Consider the following 17,785-nt stretch of genomic DNA (forward strand, 5'->3'; position numbering starts at 1 on the left):
CACAAGTGGCAAATGCACTCAGACCAGCCACACTCAATAGTTCCCCTGCATCTGTTCATTTTAATGCTGCAATTAAATCACTCAGTGGCACTGAACGCTGTCACCAGCATTTTGTTCTGTGACTGCTGCAGAGGCTTAAAATTGTTTTGTTTGGGAAAACATCACAACTTTTGCAAAGCTTTGGAGTGTTTTAGCACTTGGAACAGGGAAAGTAAATAGATCTTAAAGGCGGAAAATTTATAGGAATCTTCACTAATGAGCAATTCCAACCAATGCAACAAATATAAAAAGTATGTAGTGACAGCCACCATTGCAAGCCTGAAGTCTGCAGAAAAATTAAGAGAGGAGGTTGGGAAAGAGGAGGAACGTGGCTAATGAGCACATTTTCCATTTATGCTCCACTTCAGGACAACTCAGAAATGTGACATGTTGACCTTCCAATCGCATGAAGCCTTTACATAACAAGCAGTTCTCTAACCTAGATCGCATCTGCTTCCTGCCCAAGAACAAACATTACCAGAATCAGAGGCTCTACAGCTTCTGTCCATCTCCCAGGCTTCTCTGACCTCCAAGCAACAAGCCACACACCTGTGTTGGGCAGCAAATACCTAGTCTGACAGCACACACAACCCCAAAACTGGAAAAAAAAAAAAAAAAAAAGAGTGAGTCAAGGAGGAAATAAAAAAAATAATAATAAAAAGCTAGAAATCTGGAAAGATTTCCTCATAACAAAGTGAGATTAAGTTTAAGTGTGTTGGCAAACTCCACTCAGTGATCACCAGACTATCAATGAGATCAGTTCAACGAGCATGCCTACCTCTACAAGCTGCTGACAGATTTGAATTTGGGAGCAGAGGGACCTTAGAAGACCAATGCTTCTTCTGTCAATGTCAGTGGAAGAACACTTTGCCTCCTCTCCCTTCCTGGTCACAGGCAAGATCATTGAAAGAAGTTGAACTGAAGTCCTCTCCCTAACTATCAGATTCACCCCACCAAACGTTTAGCAACAGGAAAACCCATGAATAACCACAAGCAAGGTCAGACTTTGTACCAATGGAGTCTCCTATTTATGCAAGACTGGGAATGTGTCTGCTTGGAGTAGTGCCCAGGCTTGCTGTTATTCTCATAACCAATCTCTTTGGTTGGGTGTTTTTTAATTCCAAAAAAACTACCCCAGATTCGTTTTCTTGAGACTGAGTAACTGGACTACTGAGGAAACTCACGGATAACTTATTGCACTGTACTGAGATACAGGTCTAAACCAAGTCCTAACAGGGACAATGCCTCACCACCAACAGCACCCATCCTGTTTCTGCTCCCAGAAGTTTATCACGTTTTGAGGACAGAGTTTATTTCCAACATCTGTGGTTTCCACTGAACTCAGTTTCCTCAGCAATGGTATGAGGTTGAGATACACCTGGCCAAGTGCCCTGAGCAGCTCTGCAGTCAGCCCCAGCATGGTTGGGTGAAGTGCCATCTCTCTGTGCCCCAACTTTCCAGCCTGAAATGGAAAAGCAGCACTGGCTTTTGTGGGATCAGGAGTGGTTTTGCTTTCACCCCCATCACCAGAACAGCAGCTTGGTCTAAACAAGTCTATGCAATTCCAACCAAGGATTAATTTCAAGAATTCCAAAACCACCACCACACTTGGTATCTCAAGTTACCTGACTGTGTAAGCACAGTCCAACTAGCTGGTTGTCTTCACTAGATTATTAGGCAGAGGAATTTTTATTTTCACTTTTCCCCACCCCAGAAGACTTCAGGTGACAAAGTTGCAAGCAACCAGGTCACTTCCTATGCTCAGCTGTTTGAAAAGTGTGCTTGGGATCAATCCTTCTGCTAGAAATTAGTATATATTCCCTACCAGGACATACCTCTTCCTAGCAAATCCTCTGTATAAAGAGAATACACATGCTTTTAGCAGTATGCTTGTGGATTTACAACTACTTTTTCTCCAAGGAGACGCTTTCCAACCCAAAGGAGCCTTTATTCCATACCATAGTGCAGGTGGTGTTCCTGGTTAGGTAACATGCAGTGGTACAAGTCAGTTTTGGGGTTATCACCAGGTCTCAGCACGCTGTGTTCTGCTGTTCAGAGCTGTCACAGGCATTCAGCTGCTCCGCCTGACTGCCACCTCCTGTGAGATCATCAACAGTTCACTGCTGTATGTTGGCCAGTACCCCTTAAACAAGGTGTTGTTAAACTCATCACATTTCAAAAATTGCCTACTGCTACCATATTCTCCAGACACACCTTTACAGCAGTTGTTATACTTTAGTCCCTCTGAAATTCTCAAAACCAGTTCGCTGTACAGGTAATTTGTCACGCACGTCATCACACATCTCACCTGACCCTGCACTACAGTAATCCAGGGGAGTTCCAAACACTGCACTTGGAAATGAAATAGTTATGTCCTCTGTTTAGTAAAACTGCTTTCTTCAGACTTACTCTGTTCCATTTTCCACTCTTCTCTGTAAGAAACAGCACTCGGCACAAAAGGCTGAAGCGCCCGCAGCTGGCCACAGAAATAAGACTTCTTCCTTCCAAGTATCTAAATATGAAGAAATTCTGAAATTGCACCTTAAGCTTTAACTTTTTACATCTGAAAGATGTCACATAAAGCCTCAGGACCAAAGGTGGATGGAGACATTTCATCACAGAGTTCTCACCAGACATCAGGGAGCTCCACATGTGCTGTACCATGAGATACCTGCTCTGTAACTGGAAGGCTGCACCACCTTCCTTCTTCAAATACATTAATATCATGACTTAACCTTTCTGCTTATTGTTGTTTTCTGATTTTTTTCCATATAGTTAAAAAAACCCCCACAAATATAATTTACCTGTGTATACTAAGGAAAAAAAAACCCACTCCTAAATTTCCTCCATCACTATAAATCACAGAGCATCATCAAGGTGTCCCCTCCTCCCTGAAGGCACTCAGCACCCTTGAGAAGCCACAGAGCTAAAGGCTCTCATCTCACAGGACTTCCACTGAAGCTACTGGGACACTGCAGGAGCACAGCCCAGACTCACAGCACCCTGCCCAGCTTCAGAGCCACAAACATACGTCCTTTGCTGTGTAGAAGGATAGGAAGGCTTCCTGACCATGCATCCTAAATCCTGCCATCATCATCTGTGTTTAATGGCAATCCTCTGGGTCTGTTCTCTTTCGAGCAAAGAGCTGCATAGCTTCAGATGTTTACACAAAGAAAAAAAACTTCAAAAGCAAAGTACTCAGAGCAATGTAAGAACAGCTTATGCAGCTGGAAAAAGGACAAGTCTTCGGGCACACAGCCTCTAGTTAAACTTCTGTCTGAAGAAATGACATGTTCCTTTGCCAGTCCAAAATAAAAGTTTGTAATTCTGATAACTATAATACAAGATTTTCCTTGAGAACACAGAGGAAAAAAACAGCTAAGATGATTGTCAGCAAATTATTCACTTCTCATTTATTCTAGGGGCTAATCCTCCCCATTTTGAGTCTCACTTCACAAAGCAATGTATTCACACAGACATGACTGGTACAGTAGGAACCAGTCCGCAAAGAGCTACTTTTTTCCCCTGCAAAGTCCTAATTGATTTAAGCCCTACTTCAGATCTGGAGAAAAAAAACTAACTTGTTCTAAAGGCTCAACAGAGTTTATACATCTACCTATCCCTAGTGTTCAAACCCAGCTACATGACAGGCATATCAAGGCTTCTAATGGCTAAACTTCTCCCATGAAAAACTAGGGCTCACGTGCTGACAATGTGCCCCAGTGGCAGGCAGAGAAGATCTGGTTCTTCAGATGGAGCAGCAGAGGCTCCTGGCAGCCCCCAGGCTGCACCTCCTGAGCCTCAGCAACGGGAGGAAGGATGGGCACACACACACAGACCTGCACTGTGCAGAAGAACTTATTACAAGATTCACAGAACCCCAAGGTTGGAAAAGATCTTCAAGCTCATCAAGTCCAACCGTTCCTGTCCTGTGCTAAACCAGATCCCTGAGCACCTCATCTCCCCTCTGTTAAACACACCCAGGGGGGTGTGGAGTCTCCTTCTCTGGAGAGATTCCAGCCCCATCTGGACACCGACCTGTGTGACCTGTCCTAGGGACCCTGCTTTGGCAGGGGTGTTGGACCTGATGATCTCTGGAGGTTCCATTCCAACCCCTGTGATTCTGTGATTCTATCTTACAGAAGGGTCAGCTGAAGCTGGCCTGAGAAAGCCAGCCTTTCACCCTCAAACACCCTAAAGACTTGTGCATTGCCCCAGACACCTATTAAAACCCACAGCCCTACAACAACTGTTTAATATGGACTTAAGCCTCATGTACATGAAATAAATGTATTTTGGATGTTAGCTGCAGCATAAAACCACCTCACTTACCATGAGGGTTGTGTGATCTACGACACACAAAGTAAAAATCTTCACTGCAGTCAGACAGACTAAAGATCTGTATGTTCATCAGCTACAGATTCTCCTCGAGCTTAGAAAAACCCCAAACTACTAGCAGGAATGCCAAGAAATTTAGACTTCTAATAATTATAAGGAATTATTCCCGAGCTAGGCTCATTCTGAAGTTTTTCATTCAGACAGAAAACCTTGTCCTTTTCCTGACCACAATTCTCTTATGAAACCTAGCTTCATGCTTATTACCTACACTGTTCAGCAGAAGAGTGACAAGGTCTCAACTCTGTCATTATTAATATCCACAACGGGAAGACAAGGTTTGGGTCTCAGCCAAGGAAAATCTGTCCATTGAATTGCAACCATTCCACAATAACAGTCTACCTCAAGCCTCCCAAAATGCTCCAAAATGAATGGGAAAGAGGGCAATGCTTGGCACAAGGGAAGAAATACTGACCAAAGACCTATCTAGGAAGGCCAAATATGAAAGCAGTAGCTTCACATGCTCAATAAAAATAACATGCAAGAGCTTGTCAGACCAACATGCTCTCCATGAGCAAGCTCCAGCAAAAAGAAGTGTGTTTACTATTAAGATCTCTGTATAAACATTCACATGAGGCATGGGTTTATGTCCACAACAGTAATTTACACACAGGCAAGAACACTCATGCCAGACAGCCAAATCAGCACCGAGTTAGATAAGTTGGGGAGTCATCCTCTTCCCCACACCTACTGCAACCTCCTGGCTCCACACCTTCCCCATCCCTTCCATCTTCCAGGACAGAGACTGAAGACAGAAAAGATCATACAGGAAAATTGTGTGATAAGAGATTTGCCCCTGTGCCCTCCCCTCCAGCCTCTCATCTATCTAGTCATTCCCTTATGTTTCAGAGATACAATAAAGTTCATAAAGCTTAGTTTCATTACACTCAAGTATTTGTTGGTGAAAGGTTAAATGAATAAAGCTCTATTCCAGCTACGATCCTGGTAACAGAACTTCATATTCCAGGATCCCAATACTGTGACCAATAAAATGGTCAGTAAAATCTTCCTTTGGCTGCCACTGTCTTTAAGCCCTCTCCTAAGGTTAAACTCTCTGAATCTGTTAACACCTGAAGATGGTTTGGGTAGTGCATGTGTGGTGTCACACTGCACACATAGAATCACAGAGCTGTAGGGGTTGGAAGGGGCCTCCAGAGATCATCGGGTCCAACCCCCTGCCAAAGCAGGGTCCCTAGGACAGGTCACACAGGGAGACATCCAGACAGGGCTGGAATCTCTCAAGAGAAGGAGACTCCACACCCCCTGGGCAGCCTGGCCCAGGGCTCCCTCACCTTCAGTGGGGAAACGTTCTTCCCCAGATTGGAGCTGAACTCTCTGTGCTGCAACTTGCAGCCATTGCCTCTTGTCCTGTCCCCACAGACACTGAAAAGGGGCTGGCTGATTCCCCCTGCATCCCACACTTAAGATATTTATATCTCTGCATTACTCCAATTGCAGTAACTGGCTTAGTGAAATATATTGCCTCTGTCTACAAACCTCCCTTCCACAGTTCACCACGACTAAAAGCCCATCACACCTTTACAGCTATTCTTTCAAGGACTCAAGCACCTTCTCCTGCAGACACCTTCAGGAACAGCACACACCACACTGACTGGAACCACCAAACAGCATTTCTTCCCACTCACTCCAGCCCCATGTGTGGTACAGATGGGGCAGGACTATAATGACAGGCTGGGTGGAGAACGGATGGAGAGCAGCCCTGAAGAGAAGGACTTGGAGGTGCTGATCAGTGACAAGTACAACACAAGCTGTCAGCATGTGCTGGCAAGCTCAGAAGGCCAACTGTGTCCTGGGCTGCATCAACAACAGCGTGGCCAGCAGGTCAAGGGAGGGGATTCTGCCCCTGTGCTCTTACAATTCCCCACTGCAGCTCTGTGCCCAGCTCTGGGGTCCCCAGTGCAGAAGAGACATGGAGCTCCTCAAGAGGCCATGAAGATGATCAGGGACTTGAGCACCTCTCCTATGAGGACGGGCTGGGAGAGTTGGGGTGGTTCAGCCTGTAGAAGAGAAGGCTGCAGGGGCACCTAATTGTGGCCTAGCAACAATTAAAAGGGTCCCACAGGAAAGTGGGAGAGGGGCTGCTCACCAGGGAGAGCAGAGACAGGACAAGGGGCAATGGGTTCAAGCTGACAGAGGGCAGGGTTAGATGTTAGGAAGAAATTCTTCCCTCTGAGGGTGGGGAGGCCCTGGCACAGGGTGCCCGGAGAGGCTGTGGAAGCCCCTGGATCCCTGGCAGGGTTCCAGGTTGGATGGGGCTTTGGGAATCATGGTGTAGTGAGAGCTGTCCCTGCCCATGGCAGGAGGGGTGGAACTAGATGATCTCTGAGGTCCTGTCCAACCCAAACCATTCAAGGAGTCTATGAACCATCAGGGTGAAGCTCCATTGTCACGCCCAACCTCGTGCAGCTGCTGCACCCTCCCAAGCAGCAGCTGAGCATGCACAAAAGCACCATGTCACTCTGGCCTGAGCCCTGTCCCCCACCTCTGACAGGTACAGGCAGCCACCAGGCATCAACTGACACTGTCTGGCAGCAACACAGCTCTGGATTTGGTGCAAATTTGATATCCAAATGAAAAAAAAATAAAAGAGAAAACAAACCAAAACCAACCACCACAAATTACTGAGAAGCAAGCAAAAATTCACACTTTCCTATAGGGATAATAATTGAATTTCCATGTAATGCAGAAATTTATTTTTCAATAATGGAAATCCATTCTTTTCACCAGGATGTCTATTCCTAGGTGCCACATTCTTTTCTTGTTAATAGTATTTTTCTTTCCCCAAAGTGAGTCACTCTGGAAAATGCCACTCATTTTAAAGAGAAAAAAAATTAAAGAAAATAAATTGACAAACAAACCCAACTGTCATGAAAATGAATGTTCACTGCTCTATACTGCAACTACCACATACCAATAACTTAAAACTTCAATCAGGAAAGAAAAGTTCCAAATTACTCAACAATAGTAGCTGGCTTCAGGACAAGGAAATAAAATTTAAAGTCTGCAACTGCTAAAATAGTTTCTACTAAAACGCTGCTGAGCACATGATCTGTCTGGCTCTGCTCTGATTTGGCTGGGAAGTCTTTCACAGAAAGGAGGAAAATGTTTTTGATGGCATGTTCAAAAGGAAAAATAGTCATTTTTCAGGTTATGTAAAAATCTCATACTTGTGTTGGAAACTACAGTTTGGCAGAACACATTTAATTACCCATGGCTTTTCTAGAACATTAAGTAAAAAGTAACTGTGTTATAATCGTATTAGGGGGTTTGTCCTTGCTGGTTTAAGACAAAGATTTTAGTCAAAGGCCTCATTAAATCTTAGATCATTCTGTGCAGAGCTTAGCTCCTCCATGGGTCTACAAAAACAAGGAAGTAGAGCTATGATCCATAGAAATAAAAGATGGAAAGACTCCCAAAAGCGTCCAAGCTTTCTTATGCTGAAAATTAGAGAGGAATATTTCACCCCCCTCCAATAAAAATCGTTCATCAGAAACAAAAGCTGTGGAAATTAAATTATTCATGAAATCCACCCTCAAAAATCAGATTGAAACGTTTCAGGCCATGCTGTAAGTATGTGCTTTTACCTACAGACCCTGCAAGGCTCAGGAGAAAAAAACACCCAGAAGGAGCGTGGCTCCAGCAAGGTTGCACCACTCCAGAACTGCAAAATCCACCACAGCCAAGACTCCTCACTGCACATCCACTAACCCTCCAAAACATCTCTGCCTCATGCTCCCCAAATCCAGTGCACCCTTCGCAGGCTGATGACCATGAGAAAAATGTGTTACACAATGGAGCAACAAAAATATCCCCAACCCATGTAGCACAGGAGAATAAAAATCATGTAATTACGATCTGAGTTGAGGCTGAAATTTTCTGTATGAATCTGCAAGGTTAAATTGTGAACCACACATGGGTATTTTCACTGCAGGCTGATCACTGAATCACAGAGCTGTAGGGGTTGGAAGGGAGCTCCAGAGATCATCAGGTCCAACCCCCTGCCAAAGCAGGGTCCCTAGGACAGGGCACACAGGTCAGTGTCCAGATGGGGCTGGAATCTCTCCAGAGAAGGAGACTCCACACCCCCTGGGCAGCCTGGCCCAGGGCTCCCTCACCGGGAAGAAGTTCTTCCCCACATTGTGGGGGGAACTCCCTGTGCTCCAACTTGAAGCCATCACCCCTTGTCCTGTCCCCACAGACACTTGAGAAGGGGCTGCCCATTTCCCCCTGCATCCCATAATTAAGATATTTATAAACATTAATAAGGTCCCCCCTTAGTCTTCTTCTCTCCAGGCTGAACAGCCCCAGGTCCCTCAGCCTTTCCTCCCAGGGGAGATGCTCCAGGCCCTTCAGCATCTCTGTCCCTCCTCTGGACTCTCTCCAGGAGATCCCTGGCTGGTTGATCCCAGGGAGCCCAGAACTGGCCACAACACTCCAGGTGGGGCCTGACCAGGGCAGAGCAGAGGGGGAGGATCCCCTCCTGTCACCTGCTGCCCACACTCCTCCTGATGCCCCCGGGATCCCATTGTCTCTCTCAGCCTCCAGGGCACACTGCTGGCTCATGGCCACCCTGTCACCCACCAGCACCCCCAGGTCCTTCTCCTTAGAGCTCCTCTCCAGCAGGTCACCCCCAGCCTGTCCTGATCCCAGCAGTTATTCCTTCCCAGGTGCCAGACTCTCCACTTGCTTTTGTTGAATCTCATCTGGTTTCTCCCTGCCCAGCTTTCCTGATCCGATCCATCTTCACCAGATTTGAAGCTCTGGCACCAGTGGAAGTTCTGCTCTTGTAATACACCTCACATTTTGCTTCACTTCCCTTAGATCCCCCCCAAAACCTGCCATAGTCATTGTATCCTGTGAGCACAGGACTCCTCTGTCCCACAAATGAAGTCAGAATGATGTCTTTCTATTTGCACTGAAGACTTCATCAACAGAACAGCTAATTACCCACCTCCTTCTGTACAGGTTCAAGACAAGTACCACTTTCTGCAAGGAACATTCTTCTCTCCTGAATATTGCTATTAAAAAAAACAGAAGTTCATCTGCAAGCTCTTTATGTAAGCTATTCTTTACACTTAAACCTTGCAGTAAACTGGCATCACAGATTAAGGCTGTATTCACAACAAATTCATAGACTAGGTCTGATCCATTAGGCAATTAAAATGCCTGCTGCTAACTGGAAATCCTTATGGTCTGCCCTATCTGCAGGATGGACACTCAGGAAGTTTTGCTGCTCTAGCTGAAGGGTTTAATTGAAGGATTTAATGAAATTAACAGGTAAGCAAACTCACTGCTGCTCCTGTCCACTTAAGTGACAGACACTGCCCCCCCCCCCCTATCCCAGCCAAGCACAGCTATGTCCCAAACTGAGAAAATGTGCCCTTTAGCTTTATTTTTAAATTTCACTCCCTTTCCAAGGCAAAGGCTGTTTTGATTTACTTTAAGCTTTGAAGTAATTTCTCCTCTCTCCTGACAGAAGTATTGGTATGGCAAATAGAGCTGTTTCAGAACTCAAACTAATTTGATCATGACAGAAGCATTCTGCAACTGACTGGTGCTGTTCCTATCAGTAGTTCAGCCAAAATAAAGAGACATCACATGAATGGACTTCTCTTCATGCTTGTTGACACTGAATTGACAATGGATTGTAAAGACAAGACCTGTGGGATTTTGTATCATCCCCTAGCTGAAATTTGTAGGAATTTAAGAAAAACTCAAATCTAAAACTTTTTTTTTTAAAATAGCTGATTACAGAAGGAGTTTTTATATTTAACTCAGTCTCAACTTACGTAATTCTCAATAGGCAAGAAGAGTTGGAAGAACATAAAATGCCTCTTTTTCACCCATATAAAATTCCTTTCTCCTAGCCCTAGTCCTTGCAAGATACCAAGTTATAAAACTTCTGTTGTTACAATACATCAACTTGATTCTTAACTGTCTTTTAATATCCCCCAAAGAATTAAAGAAGAAAAATCATTTTTGAGCCAAGAGGATTTGGGTTTGTTTTGGTTATTTTTGTTGGTTTGGGTGTGGGGGGTTTTCTGTTTTTTGGGTTGGGTGGGTTTTTAATTTGTTTTGTTTTGGTTTTCCTTAAATGGTCTATTTGAAACTGCTCAGGTTTTGGAATATCAGGATAAATGTCAGGGAGATAAATCACCAGCACACCTCGTGAAACTGGCTGCAGCACTCTCAGTAAACAAGCTGGAACATATGGTTACAATTAGGATTTGTATGACCACAGAAATCAGAAGCTCTGGTCATGAACCACAGCCTGACTATGTCATGTACTGTACATACTCAGTGAAGCTCCCTACCCTATGTAAGTTAGAGTCTACATACAGGGCAAGAGACAAAAAAGGAAGGGACAGTATTAGCAGAGCTCCCAGCACACCATCAGATTTGATGGTGTCAGGTAGGTACCACAGAGAAGAGGCTGACAGAACAGGTAAGCCTTTGAGATTGTTGAGCATGAAGCTTTGTCATCACCTTGAGGGTGGCATGGTGGCAGCCAAGGGTCCCCAGGGGTCCTCTGAAGGGAAGTAAAAGCCACCACCACTCGCTCCCTCAAATGTTTAACTCTCACACCAGTCAACCTGCAAGCCCAGGACCTCACAGCATAAGCTGCTCTTCTGGAAAAGGGTGTTCTGTTATCCTTGCCATCAGCACCTATGGAAAGAGCAGGAGTCTCAGAGCAAAAGACTACACTACCTATCCAGCTGGGTCAAAATCACTGGTGATTTACTATCATAATACACTGGTGAAGCTGACAAGTAAGGTAAAGAAATTCTTAACAAATTATAACTCTTCTAAGTTAGTGAATTCCATCACAAGGATCTCCTAAGAGTTTATTGGACCTGGTGTCTAGGCACACTACAAGAAGTGCTACTACCCAATATTCTTGGGTGCTACTACAATTGAGACAGAAGATGAGGTTTTGATCTCCTGGAAAAAGGCATTGAGACTCTCAAAGGAGGTTCAGAGTAGTTCAACCAGGCTCCAGAACAGCTCCTGTGGTCCTCATAGCACCCAAGCACAGACTTCAGTCAGGATGAAGCCGAAGGCTGTAGAATGTATCTCACCACAGCAACAATAACTACTAACACTCAACTACTTAGTCTCAAGGAACACATGCCTGGGCTGCTGCCACAGGTTTTGCTCCAGGCCAGTCACATCTTTAGAGAAACTAAGTGAAAAGTTAGAAGTATCTGGACACTATCTAAATTTTCCACATTCATGCAGGTCACAGCACCACGACCACAGTGACAGGAGGACGACGCTGTTACAGAGTAAGCAAGAGGGAAGATCAACAGATAGAAATAGGAAGAAAGTCTCAGACCTACACTTTCATTAGTGTGAGCACCAACAGGCAATTAAACACTGACTGAGCATGAGGGAGAGAGACCAGGCTGTAGTTACGTAGCAGATCACACGCCAGATCTGTGATACATCATGAAGAGGTGCTGGAAGGTGGCAACAGCTGGCTTGAAATATCTGTAGTGGGGAAACAGCTTGGTGGAATTGTAAGGGGTAACAGGCACATTGTTAAAGCAGCTTTTTGTGCCTCTGAGCTTTGACAAGGTTTGAGTTAGGCGTTACAAATCACAGACCCACAGAATGGTTGGGGCTGGCAGGGACCTCTGAAGATCATGTAGTCCAAGCCCCCTCATAGAGCAGGATCACCTAGAGCAGGCTGTGCAGGACAGTGTCCAGGCAGGTCCTGGAATATCTCCAGAGAAGGAGACTCCACAGCCTCTCTGGGCAGCCTGTCCCAGGGCTCTGTCCCCCTCAGAGTAAAGAATCTTTGCTTCACATTGAGGTGGAAACTCCTGTGTTCCAAACCAGACCACATAATAATCTTCCTCTCCATTTTCAACATAAAACACTAAATACGAATAACTGTTCTTCTCCTAAAGCCAAAGATACCCATGCAAGTGCTCCTATTAGCCATAATGCAGCACCAAAAAGGAGCAGCAGCCACTGCACACAAGTCAGGCACACAACACAGGCCATCAGGAGCCCTCGAGTGCACTAGTGCTGAATGGCATAGAGCAGAGTGGAGTACACACTTACACGACAGAGTCATTAACTGTCTAGTTCATTTTCAGGAGAAAATGAGCCATTACTGACCACTGTACACTGAATTCTGCAATTTATGTTAATGGCACAACAGTACATTTGTGGGCCAGATTAGTTATGATGATTGCTTAAGTGATTAATGAGGATAAATCTGGCTACTGCCTTTTCATTAGTTTCTTACAGGTACAACACTGTGCCCATTACATCTGTAATCATCTAAACAGCACAGACTAACTCAGATCTTACTGCTGCAGCAACTCCTAAGTACAGCAAGATGCATTAAAGCTGAGGGTTTTTTAATAGCAAAGTATAAAATGGATCGACTATTTCAAATGAAACCATTTAAATTGCCTTATTTTGCAATAGTCCTGAGCAGCACTAACATTTTCCTGTCTGAGCACAGCATCTGTTTGGCAGTTCCTGACCGTAACATGAAGTTTATTTTGCAATAAATAAAATGACTAATTAAAAAATTATGCTCGTATACAAGAAGTTCTCTTCAGCCTGGGTAACTGTGGATCATGAATTGGCAGATGCTAATAACGCTCAAAAAAAGAGGAGAAGACTTAAAGCCAACAAAACAAGTATTTCTGAAGGTAAGTTGGTTCAATGGACCTGGTGAGCCAAGAAAACAACTCTAATGTCTAACAGATAAGGTCTGATATCTCTACTGCCATGCACAGTGACATCATTCAGGAGTTGGACTCCATCATCCTTATATGGGTCCCTTCCAGCTCGGTACATTCTATGATTCTGTGGTTTATACCCTCACAACCCTCAGGTCTTGCAGCACTTTACAGTTATTTTGCACACCTCCAAAGAGAAAGCAAAGTTGACTGGGTAGAGTAGAACATCCCTTGTGAGGTTACAAAATGAAAATGTCATTATTTCCACCCCTCCTCTTCTTTCCAAACCCACAATTGTTTATCTAATTACTGCGAGATAACATGATTGGCAATTCAACTCTAATCAAGGATGGAGAAAGGTAGGCAACTTGCAAGCAGCCAGAGGCCAAAGCAGGGAGAAGTAATTGGTGTGAGGATGTTGGCTGTACAGTTTCAGGGTTAAGGAGGCTCAGGAGAGGAAAAACACAGGCTATCAAGGATGAGAAGCAGGAGAAGGTTAACTGTGGGAAAGGGCAAACTTCTGCCCGTGTCGTGTACAATCCTCACTTGGGCTGAATCACAAGGAAGGAAAGGGGGGGTGTGGATCTAAAACACGGTGCTTGGAGCTTGTTGATCTGCTGCTGCTGTGTAAGTGACACCAAAACACGCACAATGTAATACCTGGTGGCACAGGGGGCTGTGGTATTAAGTCATTTCAAATTAACAAGCACAATAATTATTTCAGGCCTCAAATTTTCCTATTAAAAATGAATTGCTTCTCAAAGCAGGGTTCTATCTCCTTTCACCCTAAGAGATTGTATTTAGATTGTTTCAGTAAACTTATTTTAAGCATTATTTGGTATTTAAGAGTAACGTAAGTGAATTTTCAATTCTCCTTTTTCTTTCAATTCTTATAATTTTAAAGATCACCAAAGGCACAAAAGCAAAGCAATACAGAAATCACATCTAAGTTTTCCACAGCTCTTAATTGCCCAAAACTTGCTTCTTTTCCACAACAGGCTACCAACTTGCACTGCTGTCTCCTAGTCTGTCTGGCCCTCTGCCCATGTGCCTGATGCTATATAAAATACAGGATTTAGAATTCGCAGTATCTTAATTCTATGTTATTATGGATGGGTAAATACGCCAATCCTATTGTGCCTGAGTTCCACCCATGGTCCAACATCTTATACAGGCAAAAAAAATCAGACATAAAAACACATTAACCAACGTTTGTGCACAAACAGGGAAAAAAAAAAATCCAATTTTCTAACAGGATGTGGTACTTCCCCCCCACCCCTTTGCAGCCAGGCCATTAGAAAGCTCTTTATAAAGGCTCTTTTACTTAAAGCTTTAAATGAAGATACTTAATTCACTGGGAGAAGAGATGGTGCTTCAGGTACTCACTGAAGAGGCAAGAGAGAAAGCGTAGGAGGAGTATGCCAAGGGAGTGAGGAGAATGGGTGGAATTGTAGGAAGAGATGGGAACAGACGTAGGCTGAAACCTTAAGAGTTTGCATTAAGAAATTTTCACATTTCTTAGTGCAAACTCGATGTACAAGAAGACAAAAAGCCCCAGGGGGATACAATAGAGGAGCTGCAGAGGAAGGCAGGAGTGGTGGTAATTTGAATGGACTTTACAAATCCATCAAGCAACCAGAGGAGGAGAAAACAAAGCTCTTTCGCCTGCAGCAGCACAAAGGCAGACAGGCACTCAGGCACGACCAAGGAAAGTAAAACACCAGGTATGCAGGAGAATCAAAGCACACGGTGAGAGCTGCTCTTCAGTCACCCAAGTACAAACCTCGTGTTGAAAACTGCCTGGGAAAAACATTTCAAGAGCAATTTTCTCCAGCAATTGGAAGAGAAGGAAGAGAATGTACCTGTTGGGACTCTTGAATAGAAAAAAAAAAAAAAAGGTCGTAGGGAACAATTTAATTCTCCTCCCTGTTTAAATCAGCTGCAAGAACAAGGCAGGGATTTTTCTTTGACTCAGATTGGGGCTGCAACCCAACCGCGGCAGCTGGGAGAGAGAAGGGAGAGGGGCGTCCTGGGAGCACACCCGAGCTGTGTGCAGCCTCGGAGGCAGGGATGTGTCAGAGAGACGTGCTCTTCTGCTGCCTCCATGAGGAGACCCGAGGGCACTGTCACGGGCCGCACGATGTGTTCTGGCAGAGGGCTTCGCGGCCTGAACTTTAGCGTCCCCTGGGGATGCCGCCTGTGAATGGGTTTCACAAGGGAGCAAAGTAAATAGTATCGGTTTTAACAGCGTCATTTGCTTTATTGGGAAGGGAGGGGGGGAGAAAAAGGAAAAAAGCCTTTATTGTCAGCAGCATATTGTATTTTCCTCTTATCACATGGAAAAGAAAAATCTTTAGGAAGAATTTTTTGTATGTGATACACACCCCCTAGAAAACACAGATGGTGTGAAGATGGGAGCAGTCACCAACTGAAACACAGTACACAGTGTAACAGGCTTGAGAAACCTTTTTCCTAACAAAAAAATGGCATCAAGTCTTCCATACTCTTCAGGTAGTATCTCTCTAAAATACACAGTCTACCCACAAAAGGGCAGGATCTGGTCACACCACTCAGGTGAAATCGTTAGCTGACCTACTGAGAAAGGTATACACTGTGGTTAGTTACAGAAAGTCCAGGCTATGCCCCTCTGCTACATCACAGAATCCTTGAGACTGGAAGAGACCTCTCCAGACAACCTAACCCAACCTCCTGCTCAAGCAGAACCACAGAGCAGGTCACTGTATCCACTGAGTAACCATAAAGAATAAAACACACACATAGTATTTCTTACATTTTAGCTAATTTAAAGCATTACCTCACAGTGCACTAACCCCTTTATTTTTTTTGTTGGTTAATATATCCACAAAAGGAAGGGGGGAGGGGGGGGAAGGACCAACTGCTACTTCTCCTGTGTGCTGTGCTGCAGGGAAGACAATCCCCACAGTGCCTGCAGATGGAACGCTTCAGATTCTCACCCACCTGAAGATGGAGTGTCTCAGATCACCATCCAAGCAGGCCTGTGGGCAGCTTTTCCAGGCTCAGCACGCACGCTGGCGTTGCTTGTTGAAAAAGAAACGGGCCACAGGCAACATTTCATCAGGCTTGAAGTAGAGTTTACAGAAAGTAAGACTCACTTGCCACCCCAGATGCAATGCCATACAGCAGTCCTCCTCCATCTGTCTGCTGCTGGAAGACGTGGGTCCCGGGAGGAGGGCTCCTCTCTTGTCTAATGAAATTATACAGCAAAGTTTTCACAAGTCTGCTGGTGTATGGGAGACTGGAAAGAGAGAGAAAACAGCTTCAGTTGACTCACAGCTTGCAAAATCTGGCAGGGCAAGGCCCAGGCAGGGTGCAAAGGCTGGTGTTTGGCATTAAACACAGACAGTGACTCTCCCGGTCTCCAGCAGACTGAGAAGGGAAAGAGTGCCAAGGTCTTGCCCGTGCAAAGCTGCACTGACTTCAGCCAGGCACCTTCAACACCAGGATCATGGAAACTGATCCCTAGGGTTTCCTTTTTCTCAATACTCCACTCAGTTCCATCAGCTAAGTTGTGTTCTGATACCTCAAGACACAACTGGAGAAATACCGATGCAAGGGAAAGAAACATCCTGTTTGTGTGATTTTCCCTCCCTGCTTTGGTTACCCAGAGCAGGTAAAAACAGGGTTTTTCTCCACACACACCCCCCAGGACTTTTGGGCTGTGTGTGGCTGGGGGTCAATCTGCAAAAACGAATCAAACATCTGACCTCACGTCACTGATTGTGACAAATGTGTGTAAAATCTATTGGATTTAATTAAAAGCCTATGTTATTTCCAAAACCTAGAAGGATTTCCACCAAACCAAACAGTTGGTTCCCATTTCCTTATGATTCAGAGGTGAACAGACAGGGCTCCAATTTCCTCTAACTCTCTCAGCCTAAATGCCCTCTGCTCTGGAGCCAGGCTGGGAGAGCTGGGCTGGCTCAGCCTGGGGAAGAGAAGGCTGCTGCTGGGGAGAGCTCCCAGCCCCTTCCCATCCCTCCAGGGGCTCCAGGAGAGCTGGAGAGGGGCTGGTGCCTAGGGTAGGGAAGGCCAGGCCCAGGGGTACAGCCTTCAGCTGCAGGAGGGCAGCTGGAGAGGGGCTGGGAGGCCAAAATCCTTCCCAGGGAGGGGGGAGGCCCTGGCACAGGGTGCCCAGAGAAGCTGGGGCTGCCCCTGGATCCCTGGCAGGGCTCAAGGCCAGGCTGGATGGGTCTTGGGGTACCCTGGGCTGCTGGGGGTTGTCCCTGCCTGTGGGTGAGCTCTGATGTGAGGTCCCTTCCCACTCAAAACATTCCATGACCCTAACCAGTACCCATCCATCTCTCCACCTTGCCCTAGATTCCCAGCCACCATGTTCCCACCCTTCCCTCCAGAAGCCAGGTACCTCCTACTCCCCATTTAGACCTCTTAGACCACATTCCACCTCTTCTGCCTCAAACCCTCAATTCCTTCAGCCCAGAGATGTAAGCACCACCAAACCCCAGCCAGGCTGAGCCTCCCTCCTTTCCCCACATGCCACCCTGGAGCAGTACCTCTCTCTTACAACTAGCAGAGATTTCAGTAGAAACATCCCAAAAATCTGTTCACAGGGAATTTAAAGTTTAAAG

At 45.3% G+C, this 17,785-nt stretch overlaps 1 protein-coding gene across 1 annotated transcript in view; it reads right to left on the reverse strand.

The window, feature by feature from the left end:
- DYM (dymeclin) overlaps positions 1 to 17,785 on the reverse strand; it is a 246,520-nt gene that overhangs the window by 176,304 nt on the left and 52,431 nt on the right. Inside the window, exon 8 of the mRNA XM_084278113.1 lies at positions 16,292 to 16,434. Within this exon, the coding sequence (XP_084134239.1) occupies positions 16,292 to 16,434 (143 nt within the window). The remainder of the gene's footprint in view (positions 1 to 16,291; positions 16,435 to 17,785) is intronic.

This window comes from Gallinula chloropus (genome assembly GCF_964237585.1).
Source record: "Gallinula chloropus genome assembly, chromosome: Z".
NCBI lineage: Eukaryota > Metazoa > Chordata > Aves > Gruiformes > Rallidae > Gallinula > Gallinula chloropus.